General features: G+C 37.6%; 1 protein-coding gene across 4 annotated transcripts in view; it reads left to right on the top strand.

Annotated features, from left to right (window-relative positions):
- fsd1l (fibronectin type III and SPRY domain containing 1-like) overlaps positions 1 to 14,210 on the top strand; it is a 66,435-nt gene that overhangs the window by 13,439 nt on the left and 38,786 nt on the right. For all 4 annotated transcript variants that reach the window (XM_056232786.1, XM_056232785.1, XM_056232784.1 and 1 more), the window contains exons 2-4: positions 4,597 to 4,692; positions 5,840 to 5,971; positions 12,365 to 12,466. In XM_056232786.1, coding sequence (XP_056088761.1) covers positions 4,597 to 4,692; positions 5,840 to 5,971; positions 12,365 to 12,466 — 330 coding nt within the window. The remainder of the gene's footprint in view (positions 1 to 4,596; positions 4,693 to 5,839; positions 5,972 to 12,364; positions 12,467 to 14,210) is intronic.

Here is a 14,210-nt window from a genome sequence, read left to right as displayed (position 1 = left end):
ACTGCAACTTCTTGTAAAACCATACAGATTTACCAGAAGCGTCTAAACCATGTGTTTCGCTTGCTCTTAAATCTTAAAGGGTTCTGATTATTATTGGTGTTTAACCAGTAACAACACATTTTATGATAATTGATCTTCCTAAACCAGTGGTACCTTTAAAATGTTATGGTGTTGAATGACCCATACATGCTTGCAAGCTGGGCCTAAAATTAAAACTCGCCAAGCGCCAAATAAGAGTAAAAATCGGTGTTGGCGAGTATGTGAAACGGTGTCAATCGCCAGCTGGCCTGTAATATTTTTTTTTAGGAATTCTAGTAATGCAATGTTGTGAGAACATGAACGTGAACAAACATGAATGACGCTCGAGCCGAAAGTTTAAGTCTTCCCAAATGAAATATTCAAGTGCAGGAAGAAAAGGGAACTTGATTTGTTACTCGCTGTGTGGGAAGTTTTCTGTGCGCAAACATCCGAAGCCAGACAACACGCAAGTACTTGAACTCTCTTTCACGTCTTCTTGCGCTTGAAAATGCCCATATTGGCGATAGGGATGGGCATTTTTGTCAATTTCTTATTTCGATCATTGATATAGGTCTCAAAAAACGAGTACTCGATTACTCGGGGGCGGGGCTTGTTCAGGGGCGGGGCTTGTTCGGGGGAGGTGGCGGGGCGTGTCCGTCATGGAGACAATGATATCAATTTAATATTTTAGCAATATTTTGGATTACATTAGCACTTTCTGATAGAACAAACTGTTATTTTACAGTATATTGGCTAAAATTACACTTAATTCAGAGTAAAACTGACTTAAATTACTGAAAAACACATGATTGATGAATTCTGAATACAATTTAAAGGATATGTTCATCATCATAAAAATGAATACACATGATACTTTTAAGCTACTTTATTGAACAGTAAATAAAACGTTCTGTTCAGTGTCAGGCTACTTCAGCAGCATATTTCAACTGTGCTTGTTCACAGCGGTATGTCGTTCGTCGAAACTGCGCGTCTCTAACACTGGACTATGTGTACAGATTGTCAATTTACATCCATGTGGACAGATTGGTAAACTGTGCGCAGTTGTGTAAAACTGTGCACACGGTACAGTTTATTTTTCTTCAGTAATGAAGCTTGGCTGTCCATCTAGTGAAAAATGTTGGTACTGCACCCAAATAAAATCACACTGAAAGCTAATTTTTTGAGATATCAACCTAAAATTTGGAACACAACTTCTTCAGATTTTTGGCTTACATTTTCTTGCAGTTTTAGAGTAAAATATATTTTGTAATATATATATATAAAATATATGTATAACTTTTTTTCTGTTTCACTTTCATAATTTCATAATACTTCACTTCAACAATAATATGGCAAATGTCTTCTTTAAAACAAGACCAACCATAGGTCTATATTCCAAAGCATTCTTGAATTACAACCCTTTAAGTTTGGATAGTGATTTTCATGTCTATCTATGCTAAAAAAAGGGGGAGTGACAGTTAAAGGGTTAAACAATATTAAACTATAATATCTATATCTATAATATCTAAAATATAATTAATATATAAAAACTCTCCTACAGTCCAGTCACCATCAGTCGCGACGGTCGCAACTCGCACGTATTTTCATTTAAACGTCACTCACTGATGTTTTCCTAACCAGAAAAAAATCGATTGCCCTGCTCTGCCTCTGATTGGCTAGTACTCGTTGCCATCTGGGTCAGAGCCAATTAGAAGCAGGATGTGGGTGGGAAAAAACTCTACTGTCTCCTGTGTGTATGTGGAAAGGGGAGGGACAGAGGGAACAGGCAAGACAAACTCCTACGTTTAAATAACATATAGAAAATATCTGCTTGACAACAAGCTGGGAACAAGCCCAAAAAAAACGCGACCCGCGACTACCAATATTTGTAAGCGACTTTACAGAAAAACAAGCCCAAAGTCGCTTATAATTAGCGGACTTGGCAACACTGAGCCAGACATCACTACGTGACTTTGAAGCCATTTTCTCTGTTTTTCAGTTTGGACTTTGGACCGCGCTCTGGCAACGCTAACCAATCAGAGCTCAATGTCCCACCCAAAATGCTGCTATAACCAATCAGAAAAAAATGTCTTTTTTAAAACTCAGATCATCGTTTTTATGATCGATCGTCGCTGTCACGTTCGAGTACTCGAGTGATCGGGTACTGTGCCCATCCCTAATTGGCGAGTAACCTTGTAAACAGTCAGTTATGTAAACAGTTGAGAAAGAAAACGTATGTGTAGCAGTATATTCAGTCCTTCCAGAAAAACGCGGAGTTTTTTTGTGATTGTTGCGGGCAAAAATCCTTGATTACGCGGCCCGTTTTCTTTAAAAATGCGATGGAATATGCGGGATATTTATGCAATTTTTTGCGATAAAATTGCGGGAACTTGCAAAAATTGCGGGAACTTGCAAAAACTGCGGTTTGATGAAAAAGAGGGAAAAAAAGTGATCTCCCCAACACCCTGTTCTCACTAGGCTACTACCTTAATGTAAAGAGTCCGTTCTTATTACTTCCTTTGATAAGCAAGCATACTACATCACAGAAAGTTCTGGAAATATTTAATTTCTCATCTTGTTTTATTTCAGACTGTATCGAGTGGAAATAAGGTGTGGCCCCTTTAAGAGTTGCGCGCTCCCTGTCTAACTGTCTGCAGTATTATATTGTATGTGCCATGCGCCTCGAACACCCCATGTGTGCGGGTAATTTCTGTTTGATGCTACTTCTTTTATCTTATTTTGTTTATTAAGTAACGATGTGGACGGTAGAACGTGTGACAGACAGTTACGAGTTCGATTTGGGAATAAAGTGCGAGTTGTGAGATGCCAATCGCCTCCGTGAGTCTGTCTGGCCTCTGCAATAACTTCAGCTTTGAGCTATCCCTATTTTTCCTCAAACATCAAACTTACAAAACGTTGATGAGTCAAACAAGTTCTGTAGCTTTACTAGAGGAATATGCTACAACTTCAGTAAAAATGAATAAATGAAATATTTTAAAATAAAGTGTGCTCCTGTTTTACAGCTTTTCAATGATGTTCACGTCGCGTAATTACGTCACTTCATAACGTTCCCATGGCAACAGGGGGAAGTGGCTGCTCTTGTGTGAAGCAAACGCAACATTTTCCAACTTTCTGCTAAGATATATGTGACTCTTTTGCGACGAAAATGCGGGGATTATGAAATCATGCAAGCCCCGCATATTTTGCGCGGAAATCAGCAATTTATGCGGCGAAATTGCGGAGTATTTGAAAAAATGCGACCTTCGCATAAATATGCGGACTTTGGCTGATTTTGCATTGAATACAGCGATCGCATAATCGCGTTTTTCTGGAGGGACTGTATATTGGATCTGTGCATTCCCTCTTAAAGTGACAGCAGCCTAATATTCCTGCTGCCGTCTGTGTCCTTAAACAAAAAACACTCACTGCTCTTGACTGAATACGTTTTGTAACTTTAATAAGGAATATTCTATGTTTAATTTACATAGTGAAGAAGACTATGTTGTGTGTTATTGTACATTTGATTACTTTATTAAATTTATGTACCTGAAAATTGTTAATTTTCACAGGTATCTAAAATTGTGTTGTCATTACTCCCTCTATTTGCAAAAACAGTTTCATGGCCGGTAAAAAGTATTTTTGGCCGGTACATTTTCTTAAGTCACCGGCCATTGCCAGGTGTGGCAAAAAAAGTTGTTTGCAAATATGCCGTGATAACACTCACTGATTTTTTTATCTCTGTTTGGTGGTGTTAGTTTTTAAAAATGTGATTTTTCTGGATTGCAAAGCAAATAAAGACCAATGTTATTCCTCAAGCAGAGCATCAGAGAGCTTTCCGCATGAGTTGCTATATAGGACACCTAACAAGCCTCAGAGGACAGATACGGCTGTATATTAAATGAGGTCAAATGTTTTGCGCATATAAATGGTGCTTTGATTTTAAAATAGATTTACTGACTAAAGGACCACACAATATGGAAGGAAAATGTGATGTGTGATAAACATGCAGTGATGATATGGGAACCTAAGATTGATGTGTCATCAAATAAATGTGAACAAGTGAAGGATACTTTGGGCTTTAGACTTGAATGTTAAATATCACATTTTTAATAAATCATCCTGGTGAAGCTTTCTGGTCTTTTCTACAAGTTCACATAGATTGTTTAAATGTTTAACACAAAAGTAGTGTGTTTTTGCCTTATAGAGAATGTGAAAGAGATTGAAAATACACCAATGAAGCCTTCGAGTGGGTCATATCCCATATAAAAATGATTCCAAAATGCCAAAAACAAAGAAATATTGACACCTTGCCAGATACATCAGTGCATGAACAATTCTTTACTTCATATATATAACGATATGTATTATGATACCAAATTTTTAGATACCAGTGAAATCTCTCAATTCCCAGTGCCAATTTTAGTATCACATGAATAATGAAAGTAAAAAGTTCTCTAGGAATTATTGAAAGCAAGTAAACCGTCAGTAATCAAATAAGTGCAAAGAAACAAAACCGCAAGCAAATAAATGCAATAAAACAAACATAAAATAATGCTATATGTTTTTTTTCTTTTGCAGGATGCCTTACAGAGGATTATTACCACATTAGCAAACAAAAATGAGGAGCTCAATCATTTCATTGAAGCGCTGAATCACACTTTGGGTCGAGTTCAGGTGAGTCTTCGAATTTACTGTACAAAGTCAAACTTAGCAACTCTGCACTGTAAACACCATTACTGTAATCCCATTACACCACACGTACTGGTGGGTGCTGGGAGATATTCCTAGTTATGTTTGCCTAATAGCGGGTATGAACATCATTACAAAACAATAGAAATATGAACATTCTGGAGGGAAGAGTCTGTGTGTACACAGAGGCTATCTGGGTCTAAACACACTAAATTAATTGGCGTATATGCAACATAAGAGCTCAGACATTTTTTCACACATAATTTTTAAATCTTAAAAAAATCAGCTCTGCTTATGGTTACATAGTTATGGAAGCCAATTTCCACCAAACAAGGAAACATAATACTTTGGTGAATCATAATTATGACATATCTGACATAAAAAGTTGGAATTATGAGACCTATGGCCTAAAAAGTCTAATAATTTCGACTTTGTTACATTATTTTTACTTTTCCTGTAATAATTGTGACTTATAATATACTTTTTATGTCATAATTTAACTGATGTCAATTTATTTGTTTATTTTTAAATTTTGACTTATCTGATAATTTCTACTTTTTGTCTCATAATTTTTTATTTTAATCTCATAACTTCAATTTATGTTATAATAATGTTTTTTTGTCATAATTTTGATTGCTTATCTGATAATTTCTACTTTTTATCTCATAATTTTACAGTTTTATCATAATTAGGACTTAGTATCTCATAATTTCAATTTGTCATAATCATGTTTTTGTCATAATTTTGAAAAATTAAAAAAAAAAAATTATCTTCACTTTTCATGTCACAATTATGAATTTGATGTCAAAATAATTATTTACCAAAACATGATTTATATTGCTCATATTGATATTGCTTAAGGTTAAATGTTAGAGACTGCATCCTGTCACTGATGGCTAGTCACTGGAAGTTGCCAAGTCTCTTTGAAAAATAAATATTTCAGGTCGCTTTGTCTCTGCAAGGTGGAGTGAGTAGGGCTTAAACAATGGCGAGAGATATCTAATAACTGTTTTAATTACTGTAACGATGCTTATACATTTGAAAAATAAGCCACTGTGTATCTAATCGGTCATTTGTTTTCTGGTTTAAACTGATGTTTCTCCCTTCATTTTGAAATTTTGTCTGGTTTCAGGTCAACTCCACACAGGTGGTGTCGGATTTAGAGGAGGAATTCGACACGCTGTACGCCATGCTGGAGGAGATGAAAGAGAGTATGACGAGTACCATCAAACAAGAAACAGTGCGGAAATCACATGAGCTTCAGGTCAGAGTCTAAACCCAAACCACCTCAAAGCACTTCGGGAGTGGCTCGTGGGAATGCTTTGAGTATTTAGACGCATTGAATTCCCAAATAAAACCAATGTAGAATACACATAAGATGTTATCAGAGAACTTTGATTGCTTTTATTTTTTTTAGTTTCTGTTAATTGTGTGTGTGTGTGGTGTGCGTGGTGTGTGCGTGTATAGTGTGTGTGGTGTGTGTGTGGTGTGTCTGTGTGTGTGTGTGTGGTGTGTGCGTGTGTGTGGTGTGTGCGTGCGTGCGTGCTGTGTGTGTGGTGTGTGCGTGCGTGCTGTGTGTGTGGTGTGCGTGCGTGTGCTGTGTGTGTGTGTGGTGTGTGCGTGCGTGCTGTGTGTGTGTTAGGGCTGTCACTTTCAATTCGATATTCGAATATGCATTCGAACATGACGTGAAATATCTGTAATCGAACTATAAATAAACTAACCGGTTTTTAAAATGCCATGTTTAGCGCATTTTTTACAGTCTATGATTTAGACCGTTTTTTATTTTTTATTTTTTTGCCATCTCATCCAGTAGCTGGCACTCTAAAACGTATTGTAGCGTAAGCTCATGACCAAATCAAGTGAATAATAGCCAATAGCCACCCTGTTTTGAAAATGGAAGATATAACGCGCAGAACGGCCAGCCTGAGCGGACAATTTCTAACCCAACTCATCTAAAAAGTAGTGTCTGTAAATGGACAATCCGATTGATGAATCCGAACACGGTGTTTACATGAATGATACATAAAGTAATGTGCGCGTTATATGTCACAAGATTCAAATCGGAATTGATTTTTTTGACATGCGCACACTGCACGAATATGCCGCTGTTCGCGCATAACTATTCTCCTCTATTGGTTCTTTATTTGTTTTAAACAGCAGACTTAATATTTATCCGTCTCTGGTCATGATTTGGAGACGATGAGCTTGATTTGCCGTGCTGCTTGTTGATCACGCAGTAAAACCCCGCGCCCAAAACCAGTCGTCTGTGGATGAGAATCTGAAACAAGCACTGGTGGGACGTTGTCCTGCTTAACTTCACAGTGAAATGAGATTTTTTTAATAACGGAACACTCACACTTTATTCAACAGAAAGAACAGCTCGCTCCGTGCGTAAAACGTCATTGCACATGCGCAGTCCTTTTAGTTTCGGTTTTCAATCCGATCAAGTGTTTACATGTTCTCTCGATCGGATTACAAAAGGAGTAAACCATCGGATCGATTAAGGTGTTTACATGAAGGTTTTTTAGTTTTTGAGCCGTCAATCCGATTATAGGGGTCCATGCAAAGACGCGCAAATGTGTGCCAGGCACGTGTGCGCGCTCCGAGCGCGTGTTCTCCACCGCGGAGAACATCGTCAATAAAAGGAGAGCCGCACTTGATCCAGATCAAGTTGATAAATTGGTGTTTCTAGCAAACAATATTAGGAAATGAATTAGGCTAGGCTATATAGGCCTTACTCCTGCTGCTGTTTAAGTTGTCACGTTATTGTTTGTGCCGTGCTGTTCCGCTTCAGTTTTTCCCCATGTAGCGCCTAATTTTGTGATTGGCTATGCATACTGGCACTTCAAATAGATTAAGTTGAAAACCTGCTGTTTAAAACATGAAGTCAAAAAAAAAATTTCAGACAGGCCTGAGTCCTGTTTATGACTGTCAGACTGTTAATAAATGTGTGATCTCCGTTACGGTGGGGTTTTTTTTGTTTTTTTTGGGTGGGTGGGCGGGGCTCGTAGATATTCGAATATATTCGAATACATTGCTTGATATTCGATATCCGTTCGAATTTGATTTTTCTCAAAAGTGACATCCCTAGTGTGTGTGTGTGTGTGTGTGTGGTGTGCGTGCATGTGTGTGCGTGCGTGCGTGCGTGCATGCTGTGTGTGGTGTGTGTGTGTGTGTGCGTGCGTGCGTGCTGTGTGTGTGTGGTGTGTGTGTGTGGTGTGCGTGTGTGTGTGTGTGTGTGTGGTGTGTGTGGTTGGCTTTGGTCAGGCTGGTGATGTCATGGTGCTGTAATGGCAGTATTGAGCCCAGCCCTCTAAGTCCACTGAACAGGAACAATACCAGAGAGAGAAATGAGCTCAAATACGTGATGAACCATCAGCTCCCTTCCCATCCTTAACCACATAACAGTGCGTAAACACTCCGGCCTCAGGAACCGTTGTGTTGGGGTCTTTTTAAGGTTATCTGAAGCTTCTGTATGTCTTTCATGTTTGTCTTGTTCTTTAATGTTTTATCTCTATTTTTTGTTCACATGAATCAGTCTTATACACCAATATCTAAATATTGGTCATCGCCAGTTTGACACTTTCTAAACGCATCTCCTCTCTGACCATCCTGGTTATTATTGTAATAATATTTTACTTGAATTTTAGAAGTCCCTCTGTAGTTTTAATAACAATACTTGTATCCCTTAAAACTTATCTTTGATCACCAAAATTAAATATTACATTTTTTTCCTGTGAAAAAAATGTCTTCATGCTTTAAAATAGCTTATGTAACTCGACACCCTTGCCTCATTTAGTATACGCGGCTCTATGAATATGCAAATGAGCCCCGCCTCCACTCACTCACTCAGCTCAGAGATCCACTGGTTGACGATCACACGTTGATCTGATTGGTTACAAGGTCGTTTGTGACGTCAGAAACACCAGCGATTTCAAACCGTGTTTTTGAGACTGTCTTTGGTTCACTGCAGTTTTAATATAAGGAGAAAATACTCAGCAATGCTGTCGACTTATGAATTTACACATGGTTTGTCTTAAAGCATATTAAAAACACCACATACACATATAAACAACACCACAGGGGACTTTCAAGATGTTTTACATTTTTAACCTATTTCAAAGGCAATTGAATATTGAGCATTAAATATTAGTGGTCCACTAAGAGTGTTAAATTCTGGCTGATAAAAATAATTATTATTCATGTTATGGCTGATAACAGCCTGATATTATGCACTATTTGTGTTTACCAGATAAATTAATTACATAAATTGTTATTATTATTAGCAGCATTATTATTAACGCCGGCTTAAAGTATCCCAAACTTCAAGCAGAAAACGGATCGTTTGGATCTGGATCTGGATGAAATATTATGAATGCTCAATCCATAATCTGACTTGTTAATGTTCATTCATTTGACCAGATGAGGACTGGTCACCTGACCGAGCTTGTTTTTTTTTTTTTTTTTTCATCAATGAAGTTTTGGGTTTCTAGCCACTGTTGCCCCTGGCTTGCTTATTTGGAGACACTTAATAGTCAGTAATATTATTGATTTTTGACTGCACTGACAAAATTGGACTGCAATTGGACGAGATCTGAACTGAGCTGGATGATGACATCACTGTTTTCTGCAGATCTGAACAGTTCGTTGGCGTACTGAGCAGATTTCGTCCAGTTCAGTGGACATGTAGGGTAAAGCTTCTTTTTTTTTTTTTTTTTTTCAGTGTCAGGATTTTTCAGCTCTCATTTTTAGATGCAAATAAAAGTGAAGTGTACTGTTAAACAAGAATCTGTGGTTCAGAACCTCACTCTTGAAGGATCTTAGGCATTTACACCTGGGGAACGGTTTCACAAAGACAGACTTTGACTATGGCTTAGATATAGTAAATAGTCAGCCTTCAGATAGACATCTAAATCAGACCGTTGCAAAAAGCACTGAAGACTCTGACTATCTTAAGTAGGAGGACTACACTGCAATGCATTCTGGGTAAAATAAGACACTTTTCAAAACAAAAAACATGGAGGATCGAGTAAGTTTACCCCAGCGGAAAAAATGTGTTTGTTGGAGGAGTATAATAACAGTTACAAGGACATTTTACTTGGGAAATTTAGCGGAGAATGTAGTAACAAGAAGAAATGTTTAATTTGGAAAGGGCCATTTTCCCTTTTCTTTCGGCTGTTTGTAAAGTAACTGATTGTTACTGCTGGTTGCCAGGGTAACATATATGCTTCTTTCACAATGTTTGTAGTGTAACTGATTGTTACGGCTGGTTGCCAAGGTAACAGAGTCTTAGACCTAAGTTAGCCTGGAGGTGTCTAATTTTTTTGGTCTAAATTAAGTCAGTCTTTATTTTTGTGAAACAGTCTAACTTGCATTAGACTAGTCTATGAGCAAATTTTAGACTTGTCTAACACTATAGGTCTTAAATAGCTTTGTGAAACCGGCCCCAGGCGTAACAATCAGTTACATTACAAACAGCCAAAGGAAAACATAGGCGACTGTCCACCATATATATTCATCACCATTTCAGTGTCTTTAAGTTTCTCTTGGGGTCCTCCTCCCGTTTTTGGATATTTCCTCTTAAAGGAGAACTCCGGCGCAAAATGAACCTTTGGTCTAATAAAACATTGGTACCTAGTCAACCGTTCTCTGAGATTTGTTTTCATGATAATCGAATGTAAAGAGTTTTATCTCTAAAAACTGTTTAGCGTATAACGCTAGTAATGGGGGCATCTATTAAGTAAAAAGAAATCGCTAGTTTGTCATGTCAACACTTTAATCATATCTATTCCATCTCTGACCAAAGTGTGCATGTGCTTCTAACATACATAGTTGACATTGTCATGCGCAAATTCATAAACAAGTTGGTAAACAAGGCATCACATTTTTGGGGTGCTGAAGAAACTGAGTTTATGTTGAGCGACATGATTGTAATGCAGGCTAGTAATGCAGTGTATTGATGGTCGAAAATGAAGATATTTTAGGCGTGTCACCAAAAAAATCGAATATGTCCATAAAAATGTGATTTGCATTTGATGTAAGTTGATTAAAAGTAACACGCTTACTGTACTGGTGAAACTCTATAAATTAGAATATCGTGCAAAAGTTCATTTATTTCAGTAATTCAACTTAAAAGGTGAAACTAACATATTATATAGACTCATTACATGCAAAGTGAGATATTATTTGTTGTAATTGTGATGATTATGGCTTACAGCTTATGAAATTCAAAATTAGAATATTGTGAAAAGGTTTTGGAAAAGGAAGATGTTTAGACATGAGGTTAATAGAGCATTTTCTGGAGCACTTCAACAGGCGTCTTTCAGTGTGAGGGTTTTGGAGGGACATTCAAATGTCATGTGACTTAAAAACAGCACATCATTGGCCCATCATTAAGCACAACAGCACATCATTAAATCCCATAGTGCAATATATTGTATTTTTTTCTGAATAACAAGGAAATGAGTAGAAATTAATTGTTGCCATATGGAAATTTACACTCGCAATTGTGCTGTTGGTCTGAATATCAACACAGCTCTGATTTCTGCTTATGGGTGAATCACAGTAATGTGGAAATTAGGAAAAACAACCGCTTGTGTGATTTTTGTTTAAAGCTGCAGTCCGTAACTTTTTTGGGTTAAAAATTATCCAAAATAAATTTTTGAGCAAGTACATAACCAGCCAGTGTTCAAAACTCTCTGCTTGCCGTAGCTCGATTCAAAACGGTAAGCTTGTAATAATGTTTTTAATTCCAGTGGTACTAGTGGATTTCCGCGGGAAATTCGAGCATGTCTTTGTGTCATTACGTCACATCTGCACACACACATCTGCACACACACATCTGTACACATAAAGAAGAGTCTCGGCTAGTAGGCTATGAGTGTGAGGATGTTGGAGGTGGAGATTTATAGCCTTTTCTCACACATTTGAGATAATTAAACGTATTAATTTGATGGCGGATCCAGAAAGGTTCAAAGGACAATCACCAGTGACAACTGGAGACTCGCCCGCTGTAAAATGCAAAAGACTTCGCAGTGGCTACAGAAAAAGAGAGAGACTGCAACCGGCCCATGCGAAAACAAGGATAATATCGGAAGGCCATTAAATGTCACGCAATGCTGATGTTGTTAACATTAACAATTAACAAGTACAATTTGCACGTTTTGACGTGATATAATAAGTGATCGTTAGATTTAATCAGCGTGATTTACTGCAATGCTTTTTTCCCCTTAGTTAGTCAGAACAAAAGTGGATGTTACTTACTTGTGCAGACATTTTCCAGTGAAACTTATTATGTTGGTCATACTTCCAAAAAGAATAATCTGTGATTCTGAATGCCAGTATCGACTCCGGCACATTCTCCTCAAAACATTGTGTTCATCCGCGCTGTGCCGCGCCGAGGCACAACCCACGTAAAGCTGATAATTCCGCGAATAACTGCAATTGCAGATTTCGAACAGAGATGGCGACAAAGAGGAAAACTACACATTGCAGCTTTAACTATAAAAAATGCACAACTGTTTATCTCTTTGCAAGCCTTGAATAGAAAAAAGATTATACTGTTTAATTTAGAAAAAAACGAGCCTGGATGTTATCAGCTAACACAGATCATTTAAAAATCACTAATAATGATGTCTCTTTATCTGTCCTGCAGAACCAGCTGACCCAGAGCACCAGTGCATTGGAGAGTGCAGAGGAACTTCTGGAGTTCGCTAACAATGCGCTGCACATTACAGATGACGGCGAGTTCACTAAGGTAGGCGCTTACTGATGTGTTTGATAAAGGATAGGTGCAACTTCGGGCATCTGTTATGTCATTTATTAAAATGCTGGTTTTGGTGTCTCTTAAAATTCACTGTGGCTTGTTTAAAGTGCCCCTATTATGCTTTTTCGGATATGACCTTTCATGCAGTGTGTAATTGAGCTGTTTGTGAATGTAAAAGGTCTGCAAAGTTTCAAAGATAAAAAGAAAGATCTGCCTGAAATGAGTCGCCAGTCTTACTTACTGCTTGAACCTGAGTTTTTAACAAATCTGCATAATGGTCTTCATCGGCTTCACTTTGACGCACAAACACTGTAGTTGTAGCTGCGACTGGAAGAGTTGGGTTTGTGTTGTCGACATGTTGAAAAAAATGCTGTTTTCTGCTGCCAAAGCAAATCCAAAGAATAAGGACTCATGCTGGAATTGATACGGTAAAACTTGTATGTATCGAGTGTTTTGAAAGCCTCTAGAGCTGAAATTCAAATATGCTAATGGCGTTTGGTTTCACTGTGAGAAATGAGCTGATGCTATATTATTAGAAAATTAAACTTTTTTTTAACCTTGGATGCATGTACACCTATTGTAGGAGACTTGAAAAACAAAATTAGGAACATTTAAAATAGCAAAATAGGGGCACTTTAAACCTGCAGCCAGAGAGAACCAAGAACAAAACATTCATAATAATTCTGCTTATTTTCTAGAGGTTGATTTCTCACTTAAAGGATTAGTTCACTTCAGAATTAAATTTACTCACCCCCATCATGTCATGCAAGATGTTCATATCTTTCTTTGGTCAAAAAAATTAATGTTTTTGAGGAAAACATTCCAGGATGCTTCTCCATATAGTGACTTCAGTGGGGTCCAACGGGTTGAAGGTCCAACTCCAAATGTGAGTTTCAGTTTTGCTTCAAAGTCTCGACACGATCCCAGCCGAGGTATAAGAGTCTTATCTAGACAAACAATCGCTCATTTTCTATATATATAAAAAAAAATATATATATATATATATATATAAAACCACAAATGCTCGTAATTTTAATTCTGAAGTGAATGAATCCTTTAAAGGGATAGTTCACCCAAAAATGAAAGTTCTGTCTGTAATTACTCGCCCTCATGTTGTTCAACCCCGTAAGACTTTCGTTCATCTTCGGAACACAAATTAAGATATTTTTTTATTAAATCTGAGAGCTGGATCACTCCTCCACAGGCTTCTAAGGGATCGAAACTTGCCGGCCCAGAAAAGTTATTAAAGACATCGTTAAAATAGTCCGAGTGACTACAGTGGCTCAACCTTAAGTTTATCAAGCGACGAGAATACTTTTTGTGCGCAAAAACCAAACAAAAATAAAGACTTTATTCAACTATTAATTTCCTTCTCTGTGGGCCGTGAGATTTCACGTAGTGTAACAGCGCAGCGCTTCTGTGTTGTACGTCACACGGAGGCTCACTATTGGCCGACGCTGGTCATGTGTGTGATGCGTGTGACATACAGCTCTCAGATTTAATCAAAAATATCTTAATTTGTGTTCTGAAGATGAACGAAAGTCTTACAGGGTTGGAACAACATGAGGGCGAGTAATTACTGACAGAATTTTCATTTTTGGGTGAACTATCCCTTTAAGTAATGCTAATGGATAACAAAAGTCTGTGATTCTATGATCTGTTAATTAAAAGTGAATCAAAAAAACTAGGGATGTCCCGATACCACTTTTTCACTTCCGATACCGATACCGATTCC

Source organism: Rhinichthys klamathensis, unplaced genomic scaffold (assembly GCF_029890125.1).
Source record: "Rhinichthys klamathensis goyatoka isolate OS25496 unplaced genomic scaffold, OSU_Roscu_1.1 h1tg000356l_1, whole genome shotgun sequence".
NCBI classification, from domain to species: Eukaryota; Metazoa; Chordata; class Actinopteri; order Cypriniformes; family Leuciscidae; genus Rhinichthys; species Rhinichthys klamathensis.
The sequence above is the reverse complement of the archived record's forward strand: the minus strand, read 5'-3'. Positions and strand labels throughout refer to the sequence as shown.